We start from the raw sequence: 27,879 nt of genomic DNA, 5'->3' as shown, positions 1-27,879 counted from the left end.
TCTTCTGGGTTTCTTTTTGAATACTGAGAGATATTCGTTGAATGTTATGAGATTAAACCAATATGATATATTGATACGTATAAATTACACCTCAGAAAATCTGTAAGCTACCTGTATGGTAGGATAGGTGGTGTAATGTAGCACAGTGGATGACACAAACACATTTATGATTTCATGATGCTATTCATCATCATATAGCACCATCTGTGTGGACCAGTTTGCCAGGTAAATGCCTCTATGAAGCCAATCATCCCATCTTGTGCCGAGATTTGATATACATACTAACAGCAAGTTTTTCCAGTCAGCCAAGCTTTAGCTCTCAAACAGATGGCCTCGGATTTGACTCCAGAATATTTTAGTTTAAAGAGGAGTTCAGGATTGACTTGAATTGAATGGGTTTCCACCAAAGAAATCAAGCACAGCATAACAAACATACCAAACCTCTCCATTTTGGTCTCGCTTATGCAAGGGAATGTGTTTCCGACTTTTCGTAGTTTGTTCAGATGCAACTTTGTAAACCCAAGTCACACTGCTATGTTCTGGCAACACTTCCAAAAAAGCCATACTTGTTCAGTCTTTTCTGTAATTGAACTATCATGAACTTTAACGTTCAATATGCCAACTGATCTCTGTAGAGCGGGCGATTAGTAGAGTAGCAATTTCTCTTCGTGTCCCACCGTGAACTTGCCGTATCAACTGCTTCCGGGAAGATTGGCAACTACATTTAGATTTTTCGAGATGTGAATACTCTTTCTCAGTGTGGAATGATGGACTTCAGTTTGTGTGAAATTGACTTTATGACCCATTCCAGATTGATGGGGAGGGGTAATAATGGGTAATAATTGATTCTCTGAGATCATTGCTGATGTCTTTCCTCCTTGACGTTGTTTTAACTCACACATGAATGCTCCAGACCAGCAAACTGACAAACCTTCTGCTTTTACAGATGTGCTCATGCTTGCTGTTGATTACCAGCACTTGGATGTTGCTCACCCTCTTAATTCCTATGGTGGCATTGTGCTTAGATTTTGTACATACTCCATTTTGTTTTTGTTACATAAATAATCACACGTTATTATATGCACTGTGTTCTTATTCATCTGAGGTAGGTCTTACATGATGCAAGAGTTCTAAGAGAACCACAGAAATGAAAGAAGAAGCACTTCTTTCTCAAAAGACAGTAGAGCCATGTTTCATTAATCAAGATAAATCATTATATAATGATCATGGTGCCGCATGGCATAATGTTCATGAAATTTTCAACGGAAAAGAACAGAAACAAATCAAACAACAAATGGGTCAGATGATAGATGAGAAATATTTGCGAGAAAATAATTAAATATTTCAAACTTGAAGCAATTCCAAAGGTTGAGCATTCTCTTTGTGTGTATTTTTAGACTGATCTTACAATGAACTGCCAAACAAATGTGCATGAGAGCCACATGAGGAGCAATCTATGCTTCTTTCAAATGCTGTCAGGTAATTTGAGATTCTGTCAATTAGACCTTAAACTGGGAAACCTAAGTCCCATTATAGGGGGAGCAGCAGCAGTGCGCCTGGCTTGTCCCGTGTCACATCAGCTGCAGTATGTGGCTGGACCTGGCAAATTATATCTGCAAAGTGAGCGGCCTGATTTCTAATGATACTCTCCGAAGTTAAAAAGCAATGAGCCCACACACAGAAAATGGGTTTTTTTTCAATCCGTGTGTGTGTATACAATGACCTGATAAAGTGCTATTTAGATGACTTTTACCAGCCGTCTCAATTAATGTCTGTCTCAGTTACTTGAAAGGTACTACTTCTCTATCTTTATCAGTAGTGGCATGTTGACCATGATCAGCAAAATGAGCACGTATTTCACAATTACAGACCGCACTTTGCCATCAAGTAAAAGTAAAAGAAAGCAATATGTCCTAAGGATGAATATTAGCGGCATATTGTGGATACGTTATTAAAGTCCTGATATTTTATCATTCAGTATGACAATATTAGATTATCAACATTGATGCATTATGTTAGTGTTGTAGCCCACACCTCTGGAGCTATACACAGCTGGAGTGGAGCGAGGGTGGAGCTAGTTTAAAAAGTACATTTTCACATACACAAACACTTGATAGATAACATGTGACAATGAGGGAGAAAAGAAAAACAAAAATTCTGTTCCACAAACCAGTTTGCCATTTTTCTAAAAAAGGTTTGTTGTTTTCAGCTGAAGTATAGAGTGGTGGAAATACTAAGTGGCACAAAAAGAAATTACAGTGTTACTTTTCACCGTGATCAATATCATCTGTGTATGGCGAGGGGGAAGAGTGGATGACACGGAGTGGTAGCATTGACTGTCTGAGTTAAAAGCATTCTGGCCGTAAATGGGTGCGGTGGACAGGGGTAGATGTGAGCCAAAATAACTCACAACCAGTGATCGTTAATGATTTTAAGCAACGTTAATAATAAACGAAATTACACTCGTTTATAATTAAACTTAGTAAGCATGCCTAACACAATACCGAAATGGTGTTTGAAACATTTTGTCCCATCCCGCCTCCGTAGTTCCAGCTTCGTCTCCGGAGTCCGGTTGCTTAGTAACGCTTGGACTAACAACGAATGGTTAGATGACAGTTTAGTTATTAAATCGCAGACACTGAGTTTGTGGTTTATTAAGGAAAATAAAGTGGTAGTTAAGAAAAGTATTTGAATTAACGACGGGTCCTAACTGTTTCTAAAAGTTTCGTATTTTTTTTGGTCGACTAACCGTTAACAACTGAACAGTTTTATTAGGGGTAGCGCCAACGTTAGCTTTAAAAGCTTGAGTTTCCCACTGAGCTGACGCTAGCTTAAATTAGCGCGTCGGCTTTCACCACAAATGGAGCTGGAAATTTATCAGTATTTGGCAAAGGCAAAGGAGAACAAAGGTTTGTCACGTTGACACGTATAAGCGCGGAAAGTTGTACACGTATGCTTACGGTGTTTGTTTTTTTGTTGTTGTTGTTTTTCCTTTGCAGACTCTGATGCCCTGCAGTCTGCCTACAGTTTAATTAAAGCTGCGGAAGCATCTGGGGCAAGCGGACGAACACCACGCATTTCCTTGGAGTTGTACGTCGCTTGTGCAGAAGAAGCTCTGCAGGTGAGGGAGGCCGCTGACTGTGGCGCCTTCCAGTTTACCTCTTAAACTGTGGTGTTTGCCAACATGCAGCTTTTATGAAAAGCTGCACTCCATAAACTGTTATTTGCAAATGTTATTTACAGTTACAGTTATGGATGCACTCTGTGTTAAAGAATTAATTAGTCCCACTGAGAATTCTCTATGACCAACTGTGTGCTTTCAGTTGGATGAAATTTTTTCAGGATCTGCATTGTAACTAATTAATTACATTTGCTAAAAGTACTGAGCGTGTGTGTGTGTTGATACACAGCTAGGGCAGCCAATGCAGCTGTGCTCATTGGGCTGCAGTCAGCTTCCACCTTCAGACAGTCAGCGGGAGACTTTTGATGCTCTTCTGTATGAAAAGTGTAAAGTGAGAAAACACATGCTCCAAAGTCGAATGCAACTTTGCTCTCCAGGAGCCGTTAGGAGTATTTTTTCATGTTGACTTTTATATGTCTGTTGAGATGTTGCGTGAGACGGTATGCTGCAAGCAACCCAAGATTGAAAGACAGATGGAAATGTGACTGTGAGAGAAGCGAGGCTCAATTATATAAGTTATTGCCTGCTTTTGTGATATGTAAGCATCTTCTTCTGTTGAAGTCCCTGTATAATTAATGGCATGTGAATTTAGAAAGGAATAAGTGGGTTAAAAAGCAGAACCTTAATTGTTTGGCAATTTGCTCCAGTGCTGAGTTGCTTGTAGTTTTTTCAGATATCTGCTTGAATAGTCTTTCTCTGGGTTTAGATATCATTCCTGTAACGAAACAAACCAATCCCCCAATGACAAACATTCCATTTCCGTGAAGATATTTTCACATTACTCATTCATTATTCATAGATAAATTCAAATCTCTTATATCAAATGATCCCATTTGACTGCACTGCAAGTCCATGAAAGAAAATGAAACTGTGTGAATTCATTTGATAACTAACAGAAAACAGGTTTGAGTGTGCCTTTCAGCTTCGCCTTGCAGAAGCATTCGTGGACGGTTTTAACAGTGCATCAATCTTAGTAAAACGGCAGTCATGCAGTATAAATGCACGTGAAGTAGAAATAAGTACTGTGTCTGGCCTTTGTGCCGCTCTCTCTGTTTTCAGCAGGGGCATGTGGAGATAAGCACAGCGTGTCTAAAGATGTACTTTGAGGGGGATCCGCCGGCTAAGCAATTCCTGTGTCGGGCCCTCCTCTGCCAGGCCAAGCTGAAGTGTCCGCCGGCCACTGGGAGTGTGGTGAGGAATTGGACACATCTCCTGAAGGGTGTCTTGTTTGTTTGTTTTTTACCGTGAAAGTGAGGCACATACGCAGAAAAATGGACCAGATGTCCTTCAGCAGGTTTAAAAAAAAAAAGAAAAAAAAGCTCTTGGGGTTTTAAACGTTCTGATTCCGTCTCTGTCTTTACCATTTTTGTGTCATTTAATGTCTATATTGATAATCTTTTAAACCGATCCGTGTCTGTTTTAGGAAGACTTCAAAGAGGCGGTGACATATTTTCTGAAAGCGATTGAAGTTTCAGTGAAAGAACCAAGGTATGCAACCTTTCAGATATGTGCTCCGTTTTGTCGTCACAGTGTCGGGAATGTTGACCAATTCACGATCGTCTCTTTTATCGTATGGCACTGAGTTGCCCCTGTAAAGCATTTAATAAGAGGGACATATTCTTAACAAGGAATGTTATTTTAGCTAACAATTGTTTTGTTAAGTCTGCTGCACGTGCAAACTGAAGAAATGAAGGCTTAATTTGTCTTGGTGCAGTGTAAGAGGATTTTTAATGTATTCCTCTCTGCTTTAATAAGTTACTGGAGGTATCTGTGAGCAGGGTGAAAAGAGTGGAATATATGGATGTAATAAAAAAGAACTCGCTCAAGATAAGGTCCCTTGTTATTTGCAATGAAAGATGTGTTTCTAGAAGCTGGCTTACCCCTTTGCACGCAATCGCCTCTGAATCTCTTAGCTAATGAACTCATAACCTGTCAATAAATGGGCTAAATGAGCATCCCCAATTAACACCAAAGGGAATACATATCTAATACATCCAGCTCCAGCTAATGCACAGCACACTCTCTGGTGAATAAATTAGAAGCACTCAAACACTCAGTTCACACATTTTTCTCCGGAAAAGCACTTTGAATTCATAAATGTCTCTTATTTCACATAGAAAAGCCTGTTGGGGCCGTCCCTCTGTTGCTCATTGGGCTATCGTTAATACGCTCACATTTGCAATTCACAGGACTTCTACACACAGAGCTGACACTTGGTCTGAATTGAGCTGTACTAAGAGATGAAATGGCTGGCTTGTGTATCAGATGAATAATTCAGTGGTCTGTGTTTATTTTGTTCCCCACGGGGTTTGCGCCTTGCAGATACCACTTCATGGTCTTCAACGCCTCAGTGCTGTACTTCCAGGCGGTGCGTCCTCTCCTGCAGCCGGGGCGCTGCCGCCACTTGGTCCCCTCTTTGAAGCAGGTGGTGCAAAGTCTGGCCGAGGTGGCAGACCAAGACTACGGCTGGAGGGCTGAGCTCATGATGCAAGTGACACTGGAACAGGGTTTTCTTTAAAAACTCAACCGACCTGACCTGCCTCAGCAACACAGTGCACGTAATGGGAGGAACACAACGAGGCTTATTGTATATTACTGTGGGGAAAAAAGAAGTGCACATTAGGAATATTTATTAAATTACCCCTTCTCTGTGATGACTCGAGTGCAAAAACTCATCATCCGACATAGAAATATTCACAATACTACAAATCCAAAAAGGTCACCTGACAAGTCAAGTGATAAACAGACATCATAGTCTTTAAAATATAAACATTTAGCATATTTAGATTTCTGTACATTGGCACCAGTGCTTAAAATAAAAATTAAAATGTTAGATGCCCCAATTCAGACTCCTTTTGTTAAGATATTAAAGTTAAAGACAGTGCTTCGCCAATGAAAATGAAGACATAAACCACCATCTTAATTTAACTAAGCAATAAGAGCTTCCCACTGGAAAAGTACTGCAGTGAATAACATGTTTCAGCTGTCAGCAAGCTAATTAGCACTAACTGATGCTGTAAGAAGCTTCTCATTCCTTTAAAAAAAAAGCCATGTCGGAAAATACACCCAATGGTTGTAAAAAAGGAAGGCTGAGAAGTTTCAGAAGGATCAAATTGTTGTTCTTCATCAGGCAAACATCTGAGGTCCCTTGCTGGAATACATTGAAAGGAAATCAATAGTAGAACTCACAGCAGTGTTTTAATGTTGAAGGTAGCGGCAGTTTGACAAGTTCAGAGACAAATTAAGGGACTGGGGCTAAAAGCTGTGTCGCCTTAAGGAAAGCACTTATCCATTTGCGAGGGAGCAGATGGACTGCACTCAGCGTCAGAGCATGTCTAGGTCTAGGTCTAGGTTCGATAACATTATATTCCTGACGACCTGAAAATATCTAATGACCAGGTTCATCCATCAAAGAATTCTTTTTCTTCTCTGGTGACACGGGCATATTCCAAGATGACAATGCCAGGATTCATCAGGCTCAAAGGGTGAAGCAGCAGTTTTGAAAGCTTGATGTATCATTTTCACCGACTGATGTCTATACGTTCGCTCTGTTTCTGTTCAGACACCTGCTCGCGTGTCTCGTGGACTCTAGGCAAGTTGAGGAAGCTGCAACTTTTGCCAACGTTACAGAGCAATTCATCGAGTCCCATTCTCCACATCTGTATCCAAAACTCTACGCATTATTGGTAAACGGCATGCTGAATCCATGGATTTATGTCGACGTCGTCTCCAGTAACATTCACGTATCTCTAAATGTCCAGTTTCTATCTGATAACATAGCTTTTTTATTAACATGTAGATGTAGGCTACTTTTCGTGCCATTAATCAGGTCTCATATACAGTGTACCTTTTGTTTTCGTGAGATGTGTACCTGGTGACTTCTGTCCTTTCAGGTACGACACGAGCTGTCAGAGGAGGGAGTCCTTCTCGAAATAAGCAAGCAGTGTTCCACGTTAGCGGTCATTTACAAAATGCAGGGATTTAAAAAGTAAGGAGAGATTCTGTGGCATACTTACATAAAGGTTTATTTCTCCTGCTTTGAAACTGTTGGAGAATTTGCTCTACACACAGCCTTGTGTTGTTGTTTTTTTGTCATCATGAAAGCCCTTTCCATCAGGCTGCAGCTAAGATAAACAAGTACTGTAGCTGTCCTCAAACGCTTTTAATAGTTTATAAAGCAAGGCTGTTTGAAAGTGTTTTTTCCCCCTTATTGTTTGCATGTTGTCTGTTTTTAGAATCTCAGCTCAGAAGCAAGTTGAGCCACAAACTGTACCAATGATAGCATAAATAACCGTCTCACTGAGGTCACAACTGGCTCAGATGTTTTAATCTGTATATTTTATGTTTGTCGTGTTTATGTTTTCTTAAGCAACAGGAGTCACAGCATGATATTGCTGTTATTTTGATTCCAAATCTTTTATTCCTTCATCGTATTAGAAAGCCGTGTTCATATGAAACAGGTCAGCAATCCACTAGCTCATAGCTCAGCCTTTGGCGTCACATGGTGGGAAGGTTTAACTCGCTGACTGCATACATTGACAGCATAGTAGCGGGTCCTCTAGTGTGCTGCGCTGTGATGCAAATCCAGCCCCCACCTCCTCTCTGCAGGCATGTACTCAACATGTCAGAGCTGCTTACGGTTCTTCATCCCAGCGATAAATGTCGACAGTGGGACTCAGTCTGACCCAGCCATCTTCATCACCATATAGTTTGTTTGTTTTGTTTTTTCATTGTGCCTTAGGTTTATAGCCTGTTTGGTGTGAATATATTAGGTGAAGGAAAATACAGATGCATGCTCAAACTCGGGTGTATTAATGCCAACACACAGACTTTTCTGATGTTTGTGTCAGGTGGATAGAAATTAATAAAAACAAGCCGACCAAAGAGGATTCTGCGAAGCTTGAGGAGATTTTCTCTCTCCTGGTGGATTGTACCAAAGCACCTGCTATGCCTGTGAACTCTCCTCCTCCGCAGAGTCCAACCTTCATCCAGCCATCTGACAGGTTTGTGACCCAGAGTGTCCCGATCAAATCTCCTTTGTTACTTCTCTTCCTAAACCTCACACTGCCGTAAACCCACGTCCCCCGGGAGCCGTGCACGGCTCGGATTACTTTGCCTGAAGTAATGTGAATTGTATAAATTATGTTTTATCTGGGATTTGCAGAGTTGCCTTCCTCCTGGAACTGGCTCTGCTGGCCTTGCAAGTGAAGCATCAGAAAGTAGCTGCCGACTGTGTGAAAGAGCTGAAGTCGGCAGGAGAAGCGGTGAGTGTCCACTATTCTCCAAAAACGTAAAAAGCAGGAGAAGCAGCAGCTGTAAGCGTACATATTACACGCATATGTGACATCTTCTATTAAGAGGGCACTTAAAAAAGATTACATGAATTCTTTTGATCACGAGCTAAAGGGATCGCTGCACTTTTGTTTTCAACATTTAATTAGGAAGGATCTTTGTTCTCTGAGTCTTTTGTATATAAATAGCAACGTTCAGCATGCAAGTTCCTTTGATAATCGAAAAGAATATTCATGGTAAATAGCAGATTTGTCATCCGATGCTTTGTGTTACAGTGAGCACTGACTTTTGCTGTTACTGCACTTGTATCTTTTTAGAATGTTGGCCAACGCATCTTAACGGAATGTGTCAACTGTGAAATCAACCTCCTGAAGAACGAGGCCAAGATGGCCGACTACTCCAAAGCCAGTGTGGAGGTGCTTGATCTTGCGCAGCATGTATTACATTAAATTACTTTAATTTAACAGAGGCTTTTATCCAAAGTGACTTACAGCTGGGAACACCTTTGGGGGCAGGGACGGGTTCAGCATCCTGCCTGAGGACACTTTGACATATAGACTGGAGGAAGCTGGGGGATGAACAGGCAACACTTTGACTGAGGGGCAGCAGCTTTATCTCAAGTGGCCCCTTTGTCGTGTTCACATTGTGGGGCTGATGTGGTTTTATTAGCTTCGGGCACACATTTTCAGTTGAATTATTTGAACTTCCCCAGCTGTGTGAGTCTGGCAGTCTCTCTGCTAATCAGAGCTGCAATTTCTTCATTTGGACACCACTCCAGGAGTCGCTTACTTTGGTGTCCTTGTATTAGCTCTTTAATTTTTTTCAGGCTTGTTATGGACAAAGCTTCAGTTTTCTCAGACAAAAAGTACACCCTGCCCAATTTTTGTAGCATTTTCGACACGGCGCTGCGCAAAAAGAAATGAGCTGGTGAGCCGCTGAACTTGTTATGTCTTTAGCAGCCCGTCACCCCGTTTCAAGCCACTGACACGCCCCGTCAAGATGGGTAAATGTGGCTTGTGACTCAGTTAACTATACTCTGTTTTCTGCAATCTTTGTTTGTTGATAAGAAATTGTAAAATCCTACTTCACTTCGACGTCTCAGAGGGACGACATCAGTTGTAATTATCAGATAAATCAGTCTTGTGCGTTTTCCTTTTTTCCCGCCTCCAACAAGTAAACAAATCAGAGGGGGAGGAGGATCGTGTCTTCGTGTAATCATATTTCATACCATACTGTGTAAAAGTGCCAGAATTAAGAAACGGGTTTAAGTGACATATCAAGCCTAATTTTAATCCAAGTGTACCTGCCAAGCGATAAAGGTGCTGCGCTGTTGTTGCTGCCGGAGAGATTCTCAGTCTGCAGCTGTTACCCCACAGGCCCGCCTGAAAGACATAGACAAGCTGGATCAATGGCTGCAGGCTGCAGTGAGGGAGGGGCCCCCGCAGGCTGTGCAGGCAGTGTGTGTTACCCAGTGGAGCCTCTGTCTGCCCCTCCTTCAGCACAACCTGAGGAAACGCATCAAAACACCTCTGCTCAAGCTGGCCCAAGTTTTGGAGGACATTCAAAGGTTTTTCTTCTTCCTTAAATCCTTTGTCATGTATGTTTTTTCTTTCTTTTGCTCTGTTGCATGTGCTTTTTCTCTGAATATGTATTTGGCTGTGTACTGTGGCCTAGATTAGAGAAATTGTAAACTTTTTAGACTTTTTTTTTCTTCTTTCCACCACCTTCTTTTGCTTTTGATGTGATGCATTTATTTTGTCTCACTATTTGTCTCTTCACACACACACACCCTTCTGTCACCACAGGATATCTCCAGCTCGAATCTCGCCGTGGCTTTTGAAATTTGTTTACTCATTGCGTTTCATTTTCACGTTGAAAGAACACTTTCCTGCCTTGTTTTACTGGCAGTCTGTCTTTTTTCCTCCATTGTGATTTCTCGCCCTGCCCTCATTAGATCAGCCTGTTTTCTGTACCTCTTTGTATTTATAGCTTAGTCAGTTGTCAGCTTTGCCTGTGTTCATCCCTGCCTTGCTTGCCTGTGTTCCTTGTGTTGTTTCTTCTTCTTCTTCTTTTTGCCTGGATTTTCTAAGCCACTTATTCATTAAATCCCACTTTTGTTGGCTTCACCTGCCGCGTTTCCTGCATGTCGGTCTCTTTCAGACCAAACACAACAGGATTCATGAGCAAATAGTAGCTTTTCCCATCAGTCTCCGCAACCTTTGGGTATGCCGTAGCCCACCTGGAGCATCTGGCCTTGTTTCACACTTGAAACGTTGTTCAGTGACATTACTCGTCCTCTTAGACCACTAACTTTACAATGTCCTTCTTTGGAGAGGACCTTAACTCGCGTGATCTCTGCTCAGGAGATTTTGTATCTGGGATTAAGTTTCTGTTCTTGGGCAACAATTAAAAATTTTTATCTAATTAATCACATGATTTCCCTGATTAATCACGATTAATCGCATTTGTACGTAAAATCCAAAAATTAATTATAAAGTAGTATATAGCCTTTAGTTTTATTTTAAATGTGCTGCCATATGAATGACATATGAACGACATGAATGCCATAACATTTGTTGTGCAAACACACTTTTAACATCAGCATCTTTCTGTAGTTTTTCTGTAGAAGCCTCGCTCCACTGTCTGTTTCCTTGAATGACTTGCTGCTATCAGTTGTGTGTTTTGCCTTTAAGTGATATTTTAGACTGGAACTACTACGCTGAGAAGACAATTCAACTTGGCAGTGTTTACAGATGACTTTGGTTCTGTCGACTCCGCCGTCTGGAAGAACTTTAAAATGAAAACGTCCGAGTAAAAGTTCCGTACCCTTCTCCATGTTTGGTGGATCCGCCGATTACTTTCTTTTCCGGTTCCACAGCAGACAGCAGCAGACTTTCACAAAATAAAAGCCTGTGAGCAACAGACTTTTACAATAATAAAACAAATAATAAAACAGGGGTGGTTTGTGGCGTAGTCGGTTGAGCAGGCGCCCCATGTACACAAGGCTATAGTCCTTGCTGCAAAAAACTGCGTTAATATTTATCGGTGTTAAATAATTAATGAGTTAACGCAATAATAACGAGTTCACTCGCCCAGCCCTAGTTCTTGTGTCTATAAATGAAGCTTTGTGTGGTCACTTCTGTTGATGATCATGAGTTGGAGAAAACTGATCCAGTTTCCCTAAAATGCTTTTGAGTGCCTTAGAAAGCCTCAGTCGAGCCACAGTGAGACGGCAACTCTTTGCCTTTGACTTGAGGCACAGTCATACAAAGTGAACAGCAGCTCTACGCTGATTTGCCTACATGAGCCTCAGAGTCTCATTTTAACCCTCGCTTTACTGGAAGGTTCATGAAATGAAATGAAAAAAGTTCAACAGAAAAACTAAGTGCTAATAAGAAGCTGGATGGTTCCCCTTCTGTTTTCCATTTATTATGTGGCGCCTATGATGTCCGTTTCAAATTTTTGTTTGTCTGACCAGAAAATAGTTTTCCAATTAGTTCCCAGTCCGTTTAAACTCTGCTGGGTCCCAGAGGAGACGGCGGCGTTTCTGAATCGTGTTGGCCTATGGCTTCTTCTTCTTTGGCACGACGGAGCTTTAACCTGCAGTTGTGGTGAAAACCGCAGCACGGTGAACTGTGTTCACAGACAATGATTTCTGGAGGCGTTCCGGAGCCCATGCAGGGATTTTTAATGCCGAGCATCCAGTATTTATTTATTTCTTTAATTTTTAAAACCTTTTTTTTATTATGCAATCCAGTACTTATTTTTGCAGGTGTTCCCCTGGCATGATGGAATATTCAAAGTCTTTTGCAATTTTATGCTGAGAAACATTCTTTTGAAATCGCTCCACAATTTGTCAATTGGCTTTTTTGCAGACTGCTGAACCTCCGTCAAAATGGACTTTCGAGTAACTACCAAAGGTTGCTTTCACTGACCTGTAGCCAGTTGACCTATTTAGTGGCATGAAATGCGTCCAGCTGCTTTTTGCCTCTTACTTTTCCAGCAGTTTGTTCCCTCCGGTCCCAACTTCTTTCAGTCATGTTGCTGCTGTCCAATTTTAAGATGAGCTAGTATCTTTTAAGAAGTTGTACAATGTCTCTTTTTCAGCATTTGGTTTCTTTTCTACATTCTATAGTCAATGAAAGATTGGTTTCATTTTGGAGATTTGCAAATCATTGCATTCTGTTTCTTACCCATATTTTACACAACGTCCCAACATCTTTGGAATTGGAGTTGAGTTTCTTCATTTCGGCATCAATCTTTTTAAATCGCCGAATTTTACTTAGTGTTTGACAGTCTCCTTTCAGACTTAGAAGAGTAACGTTTTAATCTAGGAGAGCATTATCAGAGTGAATTATGGTGAACATCATGTGTCTCCTTCTGCAGTCAGTTGTTTCCATAATTTAAAACTAATCATCAGGTACTTTTCAGATGACATAAGGAGACATCAGTTTTTCACAAGCCAACTAATAGATTTTTCCATCTTTTCACAAGATATGAACTCATACTGGAAGTGTGTGTGTGTGTCTTACAGTATGTTGCTGGAGGTGCGATGTCACGTCCACTCAGAGCTGGCAATAATTGAAGAGGAGGAGGGGTGTCTTGAGGCGTCTTTGACTCACCTTCAGAAAGCCATGCTGCTGGATAACGGGACACAACGAGAGCACCTGTCATCAGCTTCTCATCTCCTGCAGCTCAGGCGGAGCGTCTGCTCCACACCTACCCGGGCCGAGGATAAGGCCGCTATGCTCATGCAGCAGGTTTTCTTCCCCATCTGTTTCAGACGTTAGAGAGGGCAAAAAAAACATTTTCGCGTGTTAATGGCAGCTCTAATAAGTAAATTTTAGATTTCCTTCCGCTGTGCTCAAGTGCAGCTACCCAGAGGGCTGTAAGAAAAGGGGCTGACTGCAAATTGATTCTGACATCCAACCCTTTCATGTCTCTCTCAGACCAGGGACATGCCGCCTCGAGATAATACAGACGATCGTCCCATTCTGGTCTCTGTGGGTCGCCTTTTGGCCCCTGACGATTTTCAGATGGTGCTGGACGCGGACGACACTTCTGGAAGTACAGATATTTCTTCCTGGCTTTCACTTTCCACTTAAATACTTCAACATGTTCATACCGTAGGATTTCCATGAAGTTCTTCTCTGGTAGAAATAGCTTAAGACACAGATCAAGATGAAATATTTATTCCAGTTTTCTCTTTAAAGCCTCAGTTAGGACGGGAGGGCTGACTGAGGGCCAGTCCATGCTCTCCTTGCAATAATCTCTTTTCTGTATACTGATAAATTTAAAGTTGGGTCAACTTGATGGGGCATTTACTGTGTACACCTTCTCTTCCACCCACCGCTTGTGTCTGTTCCTGCTTTAGCCCACACTCCACCTTCAGTTTTCCTACACTGTGTTTCGCACAGTGTTTTTGTGTTTTTTCTTGAAGTTAATCTAATGAGTTTTTATCCATTATTAACATTAGATGTTCTACATATCTTTAGATATTATAAATTATTTAAGCAATCAAGCTTTACGCCCAATTTCGAACTGTGAAATATGCATCGTGTTTTAGTGCTTGGAGAGTTGATGTCAAATAAGTCCTTCTGATCTGTGCTGACTGAGCCCTTGTTTACGTGTAGAATGCGCCTGGAGGGCAGCGGCATCAGCCAGTTACAGTGCCGGTAAAGACGGCACTCATTACGCTCACAATGAGTGCGCTGCCACAGATCAATGCTGGCGAGCAGTGAGCTTCCTGTAGCTTCAGAGTCCGCATCTGGTGACAGTATCAAACTTATTTGACTGTTTTTTTTTGTAAGTTTAGACTGATCTTAGAGTGCTGTTCAGTGTTAGTCACGACGAAGCCCTTTCAGCTTGGTGTTTCAGCATGAAACAGAAGGGTCTGAGCTTTGGGAGAAGTCTTTTACTCATCCGAGGCTCCTTGGTCCACAGCATCAAATGAACATTCAGCAGTCCTAATGACCCTGGGAAGAACTGGCCTTTGACAGCTTGTCACTGGGCTTCTTCCTCAGGCACAGGTTAAAAGCTCTGGTCTTGAGAGGCACCTCTTGTTTTTTGTCAATGAAACCTCGAGCATCCTCCTTAATCATTGTGCTCTGCGCTTCAAAGCCAGCACAGGATGCAACCTTTGAGACTGGAGGAATTAATGAATTATTTGTGGCATGTAATGTTGCCACAGTTTTGTATTACTCCTCATGTGTTTGTCAATGAGAGTGTGTGGATTTTCCCACACACAGCTTGAAAGAATGCTCTTGTTTCCTCTTCGTTGCATTTCCTCTTGCTTACAGGGATTTGATACACCTACAGAGCATATGTATGTTCTCATAGCTGCAGAAAGAGTTGTGCCTGCAGTTGACTAGACTTTAGTTGGAATCTGTATTCATTATTTATAGACAACACTCAAGCTTTTCCAGTAATAAAGTGAGACTTATGCATATAGCGCCTCCAACCATTGTCTGGTTCCCGTAGGCTGTCTTGGATCTGACCCAGCAGCTCAGCTCGCCGCTAAGGCCGAGCATCACTCTACGTGTGCGCAGAAGGTGGGCGGACACCTGGCCAGACAAGGCGGGGAAAAGTACAGTACAGAGAGGTGTGTGTTTGTACATTTCCATGTATCATATCTGACTAGTTATAAGCATCGGTATCAATGACAGGAAAGTGATTATATTTGTCGTCCCACTCGCTTGGAACCCAGCTTGAAAATTGCCTATATAATCAGACTTTTATGGCTTGTTTAATTTATCACTCAGTGCTTTTGCTGAACATTAAATACTAATGAATGTTTGATCTACTGGTCTTCTCTGCAGTTAAAGTTGTTGTGTGATTACAGCAATAAGCGGCCCGAAACTTTACATCTTCTTATTCAAAGTGCAGTCATTGAGTCCCCCCCCCCATGTTTCCCCTTATGATTACTTTTACAGTGTGCACATCACAAATCGCAGGCTCGACGGTCAAGAGGGCGAAAGTCTAAGGACTGATGGGAACAATTTTCATGATTCATAACACCGGAAATGAACGGTTCACGTCAGTCATTTCCAGTGTGCAGCTGCGGTTTGGCACTGGCCTCCGCCTCTGTAAAGGAATCAGCTGAAACTCCTCTTTATTTCTTGACTGTTTCAGGGCAAAGTTGTGGGCAACACTAGCAAAGACGGCCAGGAAACGCGAAGTCTGGGATGTGTGCCGAGCTGCCTGTCGATTCTGTTTGCTCTACGACGACGGAAGATGGAAGATTTCCAAAGCTGACAGTAAGAGGAGGGGATGAGAGACAATAAAGAAACAGCAATGTTCTTAATATGACAATTCTTAAAAGGAGGTAAACCCATTAATACCACCATTGGAAAGAAAAAAGTACATCCGTTCAATTCTAGGATTTTAAGTATCAGGAAATGATGATTAATTATCTGGTCATTACCAGGTCTTAGAATTAGGTCAATAAAACCTCAGGTGAACGCAACATGACATATTACACATTGTCATTATTCATGCTTCCATAGGAAATAAGAAATAAGATCATGATATAACGCAACCAGGTGCTGCTAATCCAATGCACTTTTTCAAATTGATCATCATCTCTATAGAAATGTTGTCCGTTTACTGGTCTGGAGCATTCAGCTGTGTATTAACACAATGCCAATGAGGAAAGACCTCAGGAGTGATCTTACAGAAGCAATTGTTGCTGCTCAAAAATCTGCGAAGGACTAGAAGGTGATGCCGCCTTGTTGTGTTTGCAAGTTGCGTCTGAACAAACCACCAGATTTCTGGAACCGATTAGATCAAAGTGGATATATGTGGCCATAGCACACAGCACCGCGTCTGAAGAAAACTAAACAGAGCGTATCAGCACAAACACCTCATACCAACTGTCGCGCACGGTGAACGAGAGCTGATGATTTGGGCTTGTTTTGCGGCCAGACGAGCGACAGAAGTGGGCACCTTGCGGTCATTGAGACGACCATGAACTCCACTGTAGGCGGCTAAAGCTTGGCTGAAATCGGTTCATGCAACAGGACGGTGATCCCAAACACAGAAGCAAATTTACAACAGAGTGGCTGAAAAAGCAAAGAATCACGGTGTGACCTCCACCTGACTGAAACGCTGCGGTGAGATATCAGCTGTGTAGAAATGAATGCCTGCAAACCTCAATGAACTGAAGCAACTTTGTTCAGTAGAGTGGGCTAAAACTCCTCCGATGACGCGAGACACTGATAATACCTTACAGTAAAGGATAGCATCGAGTCACTGTTGCAACTGGTGGTTCTACAAGCTGGTAGAGCACACTGCTTCTCCATTTTGATTTAGTTTTTGCTAAATAAAGTAAAATATGTAATTTGTCATGTAGGGTTGTTCATCTGAGGTAAAGACTGAAATAAAAACCGTAGAAATATTGTGTACCGTATCATAGCTTTTATCATGAAAGTATTATTTTGTCTGTTCTCTTTAGGATGCTTGGAGGAAGAAGGTGGTGAGCAGCCTGTCAGTGGCTGCAGCGGAAGCCAGACTTGTGTGCAAATGCTGCACCTTTTCGCTGAAATCCACTTCATCAACGCTGAGGTGTGTTCTCACACGCTCAGGTCTTCTAAAACACACCACACACTATTCTGCCCTGCAGCTGCATCATCCGTACACTGACTGATTTTTGACAGTTTCTGCAGTGAGATGTGCTGTTTAATGTCTGCCTTTCTTTTTTTAATTTCAACCAAAAAACCAAGCCCTTTGGCAGTCCAAGCTAACTTCTGTCATTTCAGCAGGATTATTTCATGGATTTTCTGTCAATGTGATGTTTATGATAACATAATCAAGCACATGATAAGGTCTGACTCAAACATTTCTTTCAGAATGAAAGAGACCCTTTGCCATTATTAATGATGATCCGTACATCATTTACAAAGTTTGGTATACTGGGTTTATACTCAAAGTTTTTTTTCCACTTCAGTTGGTCTTTTGAAATAAATATAACATCAGCAAACAAACCCTGCACTGTGCAGTTGACGTACAGAAACATAAGGGGGGCTTTTAACGAGCTGCTGAGGTCGGTCGGAGATCGGTCGGAGTCAGAAATTGTTGGGCTTGTTTCATGAGCTTGTCTTATTGTGTAATCCCACATCCCATCAAGCCTGCTACCTCAAGTCTCTATTAGGTCTACAGAGATGCTAACTTGACAGCACTTTGAAGAAAACGAAGACAACTGCGCACGGCAACGGCATGACCTTGCCACAACCGACACGCACAGCAGCCTTTCCTCTTGCTCCTTTCATGTACCTCTCTTTGTTCTGTGACACATGGTTATACTTTTTGTGAATTGGACTACAGATCATTAATTTGAGGTTACATTTCTCTCAACCTGATGATGAAGACCAGCTCCTCTAGTCTTACCTAAGTTATCTGCCATTGCAGTTAAAAGCTAATCAGTCATATTTTTTCCTTTGTCTTTGAGCTGTACAGCGAGCTTTAATGCTTCTGGAGTAGCTGCCTTACCCACAGCGGGGACTCTCCTCTTTTTATCATGAAGTTTTCATAAAGGAATGAGACCTCCCAAGTCATCTTTGATTTTGAGATTAGAATCTATTGTGTCTCGCTCAGGCCACTGTCCAAAAGCTGTTAGCAGAGGGGGTTCAGCTCAACAGCCCGGCTGTCCCACCACCGGAGAGATGGGTGGGTGTGTCTGAAGAGGATCCCCACTGGGTTACTTACAGGTGAAAACAAAATATGCCCACACACATGCGTGTATTGTAAATTCTTTCGGATCCCTTTATTCATTCGGTGTGTCAGTGTATATCTTTACATGAAGTGAAGCTGCTGTTCTTTCCCATGACCCTCTCCTGAGGAGGGCTACCTGTCGCTTTGCTGCCGGTACCCTTTGTTAAAACACAGCAGAACCAAAATGGCTGCCAATGTAAACACAGGAGAACAGTACAATTTTAAACCAGCATTATTGCACACACAACATTCTTTTGTCTCTTTGAACATATATGCCAATGCTTATAATTTATAATTGTAGGAATATTACCTTATTACCGTAAAGGTAACCCACTTGGTATGTATGAATGTATGACATGAATTAGTGTTGGGTGTCTGTTTGCTCCTCGTTTATGCTAGGCTTATTCCAAACAATCAGATGACAGAGATTATAATGATATACAGTACATTAGCTCTTTAAAATTTTCCTTTTTTTTTAGCAAAGAGTAAATTGATTGAAATTCTCAAAAGCTCAGTTTAAACTCAAAGACAGCCCCTCTGGTTAGTCAGTGGTTATGAAAGTATCCAAGGAAAGTGTAACTTCAGCAAAAGTAAGTATACTAAATACTTTAAGTAAACAGTAGCAAAAGTACTACAGACAAATGGACTATCAAACTACAGTTATATCATAACATTCAGCTCAAAGTGACCAAATCACAAGCCTGGTTCAGTTCTCCGAATGATCAAAATGATTGAAAGGAAAAGCAGCACGTTCACGCAAAAAAAATGGCTGTAAATAACTGAAATTACAATATTTTTACGTGAAAAAAGCCTTTAAAGATAATCAACAGTAGTTTGATTCATTTTCAGACTTGGTAGAGGTACCTTTAACATTGTTTCGTTCTGTAGTAGTGGAGGGAGTGTTTAGTTATCACTACAGTCGCTTTCTCTCCCACATTTAAACACTAGTTTATCTCTCTCCAACTCTCCACTCTTTCACCCAGAGACTGGATCCAGGCTTTGTCTGCCCACGCCACCTCCAACTTCTTGCGGGCAGGAGAGCTCGGAGCAGAGATCGGGGAGCCGTGGGTGGTAGCAAATGCAGCCATTTACCTGTGGAACTATAATAACCACTTGCTGTCGGCAGGGGAATACCGACTCCTGCGTCCCACCTTCCAGAGTTTAGTGGAAATGCTCCAAAGGACAAAGGACACTGGGTAACACGAGTTTCTAAATGATTCCGCCACTCCATTCTCTCACAGGAAACATACAAGGCACGTTAAACAAAGAAGCTCAGCTGTTTGACCTGGAGTCTTCAAAAAGTTTTTTTTCTTCTTCCAGCGCTAAAAAAGCCAACTAAGCGCCTTCACCAACAAAGAATTCCACTAAATTTGTACCTGCTTTTGATGCAAACTTTGATCACTCATCATGAGTTTATTATTCAAAAGCTGTCAGCATATGAGAAGCATGAAACACAGCTGTTTTTAGACTGATGACTACACATATTTTAAATTATTCAGAGGGTTTGGAAAGACTTTCATCAGCCAAGCAGTCATTTGATCTGCCCCCCGCTGCAATTAATTCCGACACAAAAGAAAATAGAATTTTAAATGATTACTCTCCAGTTAACAGCAGCACAATGTGCATTTAACCTCAGAGAAAGCATCTCAGGCACAGTCAGGGCTGACTTGACATGACATGAAAATGCATGTGAGCTTATTCTTTGTGGCAGTGCAGCTCCCTCAGAATATGGGACAGTTTAAGCTCTGCTCTTATTTTTGCCCTCAGAAGCAGTGAATGCGCATGAAAACAAATCAAATTATCCTCGGGCATCGACTGTAACTGAGTGAAGTTCAAGACGCCACGGCATCATTACGTGTGACAATTTGGCCGAAAGAAACTTCTTTTTTTTTTTTTCTTAACCTCCTTTCAAATCTGTAGTATGGAAGAACTAAAACACAGATTATAGCCTTGGCATTCCCATTTTTTTTTTTGGTTTATTATCCTAAGAATGTAAATTTGAAGCATTTCTTTGTGTTGCGTGCCCTCAGGAACCGTGCCCTGTGTGTGCTGCTGTGTGACGCCGTGGCCCGGGGGTTGATCCAGCCTCTGTTTGCAAGTGACAGCGTTGAGCCTTCTTCAGCAGGAGACAAGGGGAAAAACAGAGCTGAGAAGGCAGCCAGCACCCACAGGGTACAGTTAGACCCTGCTGCCCTGCAGGATGCCCGCAAGGCATTAGAGGTACGTCACTTTGTTTATGTTAATGTCTGTATAGTGCGAAAATATATATATCTATATACATGATAAGAAAGTTCCAAATAATAGTTTGTAATGTTGTTTTGTAAGTTGCTCAAATCTGTCAATTATTTAGAAATATCTTTGAATAAAGTTGCTCAGTTTATTTTGTACAATGGTGACCAAAGCTGGATAAGAGCCTCTCTTAATCAAAACCAGTGGATACAGTTCAGAGAAGAAGGTCGAATCCTCTCCTTTGTGTTTGGAAACACAATGTATGATGCATGATGTAACATGTATTCAGGACAACCCGACCTGGGCCAACATGCGTGACACATGAATAATTAAACTAACGTTTGACTTGAAATCTTTGCAGATGTGGGTTGTTTTTTGGATGGATTTTGTGGGAGAGCACACAGCAGGCCGGCCGCCTCTTCCCTGTCAGACCCTGTGGTGTTCTGAGCTTCTTCTTTCTGATCTTCCTGCTCTGAGAACAGCATCTAAACTCTCAGATCTGAGCGCTTAAGAACTGTTTGGAACCTCTGAAGAGTTGAAAGGAGCGGTTGTAGAAGTGCTTGCACGATCCCGTAATGCGGTCTGTTCAGAATAAGGACATTTTAATCTTTGGTGCTCGTATTACACAACAAACACTGAATGCGAAACCCTGACTTTAGACTTTCAAAGCCAACATTTCACTTTCCAAATCCCAGTTTAACGCAGGACAGAGAGATTTTTTATCCAACTGCACACAAGCACAATAAGTAAGCAAATGCATGTATGTTGTGGCTTATCAGTCTAAACACATGTATGTGGATCTGTGTTTAGGACAAACTCTTTCAGGAAGCATCGGTGCTCATTCGGGAGGATATCTTGACAGAAATCGAAGCATCACAACGCTCCTAGGAAACATTATGTTGTATCCTGCTTCCTGCGTCTCGTCCATACATGAAAACACGATCACATGAAGCTTTCATGACTCGTGCTGCTGAAGTCTGACTCCTCCTTTCTTCTGTGCCAATTAAACCCTGTTTCCTTTCTCCTTTTTTATTCCAAGGATCCACCATGAATATCAGCTCTAACTTAAGATGAAAGAGACTTTATCATTGAATTATTAACTCAATTTCATCGGTGTCCGCTTCCTTTTTGACGGAAAAAGTAAGAACTAACATAGGGTCAGATACAGTGTGACTTAGACAAAGCTGTGCTGAATCCTCTGTGGCTGGAAACTGGCCTCTGGCCAGAGAAAGTCACGGGTCACATCGCGCTCTATGTGATATACAAGTTGAGTCACACGTTATTTTTATGTATATGGTTTCTTAGGCTTATGTCTGACCACGTCTATGTCATTTAGTGTTCAGTATGTTTGCTTCTCAGACTGTTTGTGCTGGAAGACCTCACTGATGGAACTCTCTTTATTGTTCTCGACTGTGTCTCGGCAGCTGTGTGACTACGCCCTCAGCATATCCAGTTGCAACACCACTGGGGAGCCTGTCCCGCTCGCAGTAAAGAAACGAGTGTTAACCACGTGGGTGCAAATCAAGAGGCTTTTGCAACAGCAGATTGGCTCAAAGATGGACACGTTAAAAGATGAGGTATTATTCTTTTGGGTCATATGTTACCCCCCCGGTTTCTCATCCATGTAATCAGTCATAATAAATTGCATTGCAGGTTTATCTCACGTTCTTCTTTACTATTAATTTAAGAATACTGGTTCACTAAGTCGCGTTTTTCTTTATTAGAAACGCAAAACGTCTTGGTTAGTATTTCACAGTGGTTACACGGTAAAGAACACAAGGTTTTATTCAAACAGAAATATCGTGCTGTTCTTATAAGAACATAAATGTCTATTTGGTGCATCGGTCGTATGTGAGATCCTCTGCAACCGGCTCAGTCTACATGAAAGAAGAGGAGCAGGCACTTTCAGTGCAGACTAACGCTGGCTGTAAAGACATAGAAGCTCCTACTGGCATGCAGTGCCACATTTTTCTTTGAGTTACCCCTCTGCTCCTCAGTATAAAATTCTAAATCAAACAAGTCACACACGATTAAAGTGTACATTCAAGACTTTGATTTAAAGTAATTTTCATACCTTTCAGTTCCACCACGTAGAAATTATAACACCTTCTACACAAAGTGCCCCTCGTTTCATGGCTCAGTAATGTTTCGGACAATTGGCTTTCCAGTTGTTTGTGATTACTCAGCTGTATTTCATTACTTTATGAGTGTGGGGATAAGATAATTAGGCTTACTTCTACAATTTGGAGTCTGCAGTTGCTGTTGTTCAACTCGAGGACAGAAACTGTTCCAGTGAAAGTCAAGGAAGCTTTGGCTTTGGCTTGTATGGCCGCCACAGGTACTGGCACAATTATCTTCATAGATGATTGATGATCATTGAAGTCTGAGGTGTATAGAAACATCTTAAAGTAGAGTAAACGCCTGCTTACTTGTTGAGCGGCACTTCAAACATACTGATAAGGCAACTTGAGAGTTTCTCAAAGCTAAAAAATGGAAAATTCTTGAATGGCCAAGCCAGTCACCTGATTTCAATCCAACGGAGCGTCCCTTCTATATGTTGAAGTAGAAACTTTAAGGGCCAAGCAGGAATTGAAGGTGTGCTACATGGTGGAACTGAAATATATGAACATTACTTTAAATTAAAGTCTGGAACGTACACTTAAATCTCTGAAGTGTTTGATTTAAAATTGCACACTGAGGAGCAGGTGGGAAAACTCAAAGAAAAATGGGACAAAGTCCCAAACATGATGAAGGACACTGGATGTCAATCAGAAGATCAGGTTGCTGATCCAAGTATTAGCAGGTTCCCAAGTAATAACAATGTAGGTATGGAAGCTAAGGCACAACTGTTATTATGAAATAACAGACGGAATATTGTTTTTTTGGACTGGACATGAGAAAGTAGGACTCAGATATGAGATACCCTAATATTAATAGTTTTATTACCATTTTGAATTGACTGCATTTAGTCATTCGGACACTGATCACATCAATGTTGATATTCCTCACGGGGATGCTGCCGACTAAAACTTTTCTTGGCCTACCGGCAGTTAACATTTTAAAGCAAAGTGTCGACTATTTCTTGCACTTTCGTGATCGATACATTTAGACGTTTCCACACAAATGTTGGCCACCTGCAGCGCTTTAGCTCAGCCCCCCCCACCCCTTTCTCTCTTTCACTTATGTTGCATCAGCTCCATCCCTCTTTAACATCAAATCAATACATGATCATGCTCAGTGGAATCCCCGTTTGATCACAGTGTCACCAACTAGATGTGCCGACTTTGAGGCTCTTTTCAGACCCTGCTGAAAAACAGTGATGTTTATGTTAGCTGCAGCTAATTTGAGCAAAACTTTGTCCATCACATAAGGTACACTTCAGAAACGCTTATAGTCACACTGTCCTCACGTCATATTGCCAGTTCTGTGATAACGTAAAACATAAGTGCAGCTTTTAAACTTTTTGAATAGTCAGTCTTGTAAAAAAAAAAGAAATTCAAAAATCTCTGATTGGTGTCCTACTCTGGAGGGTTTAATTGCATGACTGCAGCAGCGTACTTTAACCTGAAGACATTATCTCCACATTCACTGCTGCGTGTGAAGCTGCAGCTCAGCTAGAGTTCTGTAAGTTTTCATATAGCTCAATTTTTCTTCTCACAACGTGTCACTTTCCCACAAAAACTTCATATATAAGCCTCACAGTAATGCGCATTGTGCAGAAAAACGTCCGTGGATGGGAGCTGTGGAAAATAATGCCACATAGTCAGTTACGGCTCAAACACCCTGAAGCAGTTTTTTTTCCTGGTTCATGTGGCTCAGACGCTGTAGACGGTGAGGTGCTGCAGTGAACTGTCATAGGGAAAAAAATAAAGAAGAAAACGATCTAAATAGCAAACCGTTGCCGTGCAACCTGATACATTGTCATTGATTGCTCATACATTATCATATGATACATTATCGGGGCTCAGTGGGTCGTCCAATAACTGTTTCGATTCCCACTCTCACCACTCAAAAGATTGGTGAACTGACAGCTTGAGGGGTGGCAGTGCACCTTGCCATGGCCGAGGTGCCCTTGAGCAAGGCACCGTACCCCCCATGCCCCCCAGGCGCTGGGAATGGCTGCCCACCGCTCCAGTGTATATGGCACCATGAGTATCTGTTCAACAGGTAGCAACCTGGATGGGTTAAATGCGGAGGAGTAATTCCGTGTATTGGTCTGTACATGACAATAAATCTGATCTTAATCTTAAAATTAAAAGTCACAGTTTGGCAAAGTTTTGCTTCTTTGGCTCCTCCTACAGTCATGAAATGCACCATGCTGCTGCAGCAAAGGAAGGCAGTGCCTGTCTGATAGGGGCTTTAGAGGCTTCACACTCAAATTTAGATGCCTCGTTTGAAGGATGACGATATTAATTGCACTTGCTGTGGTGTTTGTATCTTTAAATGTTTTGCGTCAGATGAATCTCAACATTCCGGGGCTTTCAAGCGGTGTGTTGCGGTTGAGCCCACGTGCATGCAGCAGTTATATATTCAGTAGAGTCATGTAGTAAATGTGCACAAACAGTCATAAGAGCAATCCCCTCCTCCGTTACAATAACAAAATATGATTCAACATGGTAACAAAATTTGTTAGTGCTCCATAGATGATTCCCACCTTACATTCGCACATCCTAGCATTCCGTCTGCCTCCTTGAGTAAGAGGAACACCACGTATCCAGAGTGTCCACTGAGCTGAGCATCCGTTGTTTCACTTCATTTCTAAGACGCAGCATACCGCCTTGAAGAATTGCGTGAGGAGTAAATATATTATGAAGTTAGGTGAACGCCTTTGAAGTTGTGATGACTGTAACATTGGATTTTCTGTTAAGGGATTGAGTTGGCAGAGGTGGATAAAAAAAACAACCTCCAACTGTATAAACCGTCAGTGTTCAGTCATTTCTTTTTTTTTCTGATGTGGAAATGATGAATAGAAGGTACAGTTAAGCTACTCTCAAACCCTCTTATGCAATTACTTCCATCATTTCGAGGGGCTGTCATGCCTTTTCACATTCATACGAAGACAAAAGCAGCTAATTGAGAGGCTTTTTATTATTCAACAAAATATGTGAATTGAAAAAGGGGGAATAACATAATCATGTCATTTAAAACGTATCCCAGATTATGGTCCTCTTGTAGTTCCTCTTTAATGTGCTTATGATACTGTAGGCTCATGATTGCTGACATTAGTATCAATATTTCTGCCGCTGTAGGTGTTACGTCAGCCCCGTCCAAATTACAGGATTTCATCCAGTGGTGTTTGATCGTCTCCGGATTTCCTGCTTGTGCAGCTTTACAGTGGGACAGATATGGCTTGAAAGCACCGATACAATTTATTATTATTTTTTTTTTAATAAAAACAGTAATCCTACAACTATTTGTCAGCCAAGATTTTCCAGCCTTTCATTAGCGCCCTCGGCCTGATGTGCTTTGAGTCACGACCGTAGGTGGTTTTGTTTCTCGCCAGGGAAATTAAGCAATGTAGCGTTGATAAAAACGGGCGCATTCAGTCAGTCGTGATTTTGTTTTTTAGATGCAGTTTGAAGTTCGACGAGGCCAACTTAGCAGTGTTTTGGACGAACCACGATGGCCTTCGCGTCCTTAATCCTTAATTTACAGGCACATGGAACCCCAATTCCCAAAGAAGCTGTGTGATGCTGAATATTGACTGTGTATTTGATGGCAGCAACACATCTGGAAAAGGTTGGGACAGGGCCATGTTTACCTTTGTTTAGCATCCCCTCTTCTCTTAACAACAGTCTGCAAACGTCTGTGACCTGAGGCGACCAGTTGCCGGAGGAGTTTAGAATTCTATCTGCTCTATCTGCTCAACAGTCCTGGGTCTTTCTTCACTTTTTCACCCCGTTCTTTGACTCTTTTAATGATATTCTGTACTGTAGGCGACTGAATATTTAAAGGCAATTTTACTGTGAGGAATAGCATTCTAAAGTGAAACTGCTCCACAATTTGTAGATGAGATTGCAGAGACTCTGCCTCTTCAAGGTGCTTATTTAAAATGACCAGCCATGTTCCTCCAGCTGTTTCTTTTGAATACTACTCACTTTTCCAGCCTTTTGTTGCCCCCAATCCAACCTTTTTTAGAGGTGTGGCTGCCATCAAATTCAAGATTAGCAATTCTTTTTCATGAAATGGAAAAAACATCTCTGATTTGTGAATCACATTCTTTCTTTATCTACATGTTACACAGTATCCTGGCATTTTTGGAATTTGGGTTGTAATACTGGATGTCAAACTTTATTGTGTATTCAGCCAAAGGACTGGACTGATGTTCCCCACATGAATTCTTCTCTTTCTCGTTTACAGGATGAGAATGAAGAAGCGTCTGCCATGATGCGCGTGCTTGTTGGAGTAGAGATGCTCCAGTCCAACAGGAACCCAGGCCATATGGAGTTTTCTGTCCCCAGTCCCTCAGCAGTATGTTCCTCTCTGTGGATGTTTACGACTGTAGCTGATGCTCAGTTGGCAGCAACAGATGCCACGATGACCTTTGAGCCCTCTGAGCCTCCATTGCATTGAGTCTACATTGCATCATGTGTCAATATACGAAGAAATGCTGTTACTGCCTTGATCATCATTTCTTTTACATGAAATTTGCTGTGCACTTTTGTCCGTGGAGAATTGCTCTCTCTCACAGTTTAACTCGGTGTTTTTTTCCCACCACCCTATGCTCTCTCATCTTTCTGTCTCCCCTGGGTCACCCCCTTTCACCCTCTTTCCCTTCCCTCCCACACTCATCTCTCTACCTCACTCCTACCCCTTATTTGTCCTGTTCTTTCTGTAATTTGCCTTTCATTTTCTGCATGCTTCCTTCTTTTTCATTCCTTGGCCTCCTTGCTCTACCTCCTGCTTTATCCTATAAACTGTCATTTCCTGCATGTTCCTCCAATGCCCTGCTTTTACTCTACTCGTCTCCCTACCCCTTTTTGAAAAAAATTAAATCTCATATCTCTTTCTTCTTCTTTCTGCTCCATTGTCACCATCTTTGTGTTTTTCCTTTCTCCTCTTTTACCCTTGCACTACTTAACCCCTTCTCTACCCGTCCCCCATTCTTGATCTCCACCCTTCCCTGCTTGTCTCCCTTGTTTCCCTCCCAACGCCTCCCTTTTCCTTCCCTGCCCCCTTTTCTCTCCTCATCTGAAGCTGGTGAGCATGGCGTCTGAATGCAGCTGGTCCGACGCTGTGGTGGAGTTGCAGGTGTGGTGCCAGCTGGCTGCCTTCTGCCACCATGTCAAGGACCACAGCTTGGTGTTGCACTGCACTCAGAGTGCTCTGCAGCTGGAAGAAGCAGCAGCGAAGAGTCTCAACACCACGCCCTGCGTTCTGTATGTGCAGTCACAATGAGTCTATACAGGAAGATAACTATGGAAATACCTTAGTGGATCTCTGTTTTTATTTCTTTTCTCAAATATATT

General features: G+C 41.9%; 1 protein-coding gene across 1 annotated transcript in view; it reads left to right on the top strand.

The window, feature by feature from the left end:
• The first annotated feature begins 2,609 nt into the window (after nucleotides 1–2,609).
• cfap46 (cilia and flagella associated protein 46) overlaps nucleotides 2,610–27,879 on the top strand; it is a 70,214-nt gene continuing 44,944 nt past the window's right edge. The window contains 22 exon segments of the mRNA XM_075474659.1: nucleotides 2,610–2,909; nucleotides 3,000–3,121; nucleotides 4,241–4,372; nucleotides 4,605–4,669; nucleotides 5,504–5,668; nucleotides 6,744–6,867; nucleotides 7,075–7,169; nucleotides 8,032–8,184; nucleotides 8,346–8,445; nucleotides 8,791–8,889; nucleotides 9,850–10,040; nucleotides 13,008–13,233; nucleotides 13,423–13,540; nucleotides 14,954–15,074; nucleotides 15,605–15,729; nucleotides 16,926–17,035; nucleotides 18,065–18,177; nucleotides 19,165–19,377; nucleotides 20,212–20,401; nucleotides 21,835–21,987; nucleotides 26,771–26,881; nucleotides 27,608–27,789. Coding sequence (XP_075330774.1) covers nucleotides 2,861–2,909; nucleotides 3,000–3,121; nucleotides 4,241–4,372; nucleotides 4,605–4,669; nucleotides 5,504–5,668; nucleotides 6,744–6,867; nucleotides 7,075–7,169; nucleotides 8,032–8,184; nucleotides 8,346–8,445; nucleotides 8,791–8,889; nucleotides 9,850–10,040; nucleotides 13,008–13,233; nucleotides 13,423–13,540; nucleotides 14,954–15,074; nucleotides 15,605–15,729; nucleotides 16,926–17,035; nucleotides 18,065–18,177; nucleotides 19,165–19,377; nucleotides 20,212–20,401; nucleotides 21,835–21,987; nucleotides 26,771–26,881; nucleotides 27,608–27,789 — 2,957 coding nt within the window. The 5' untranslated portion in view covers nucleotides 2,610–2,860.

Source organism: Odontesthes bonariensis, chromosome 2 (genome assembly GCF_027942865.1).
Source record: "Odontesthes bonariensis isolate fOdoBon6 chromosome 2, fOdoBon6.hap1, whole genome shotgun sequence".
Lineage (NCBI taxonomy): Eukaryota > Metazoa > Chordata > Actinopteri > Atheriniformes > Atherinopsidae > Odontesthes > Odontesthes bonariensis.
This window is presented reverse-complemented; position numbering and strand designations above follow the sequence as displayed.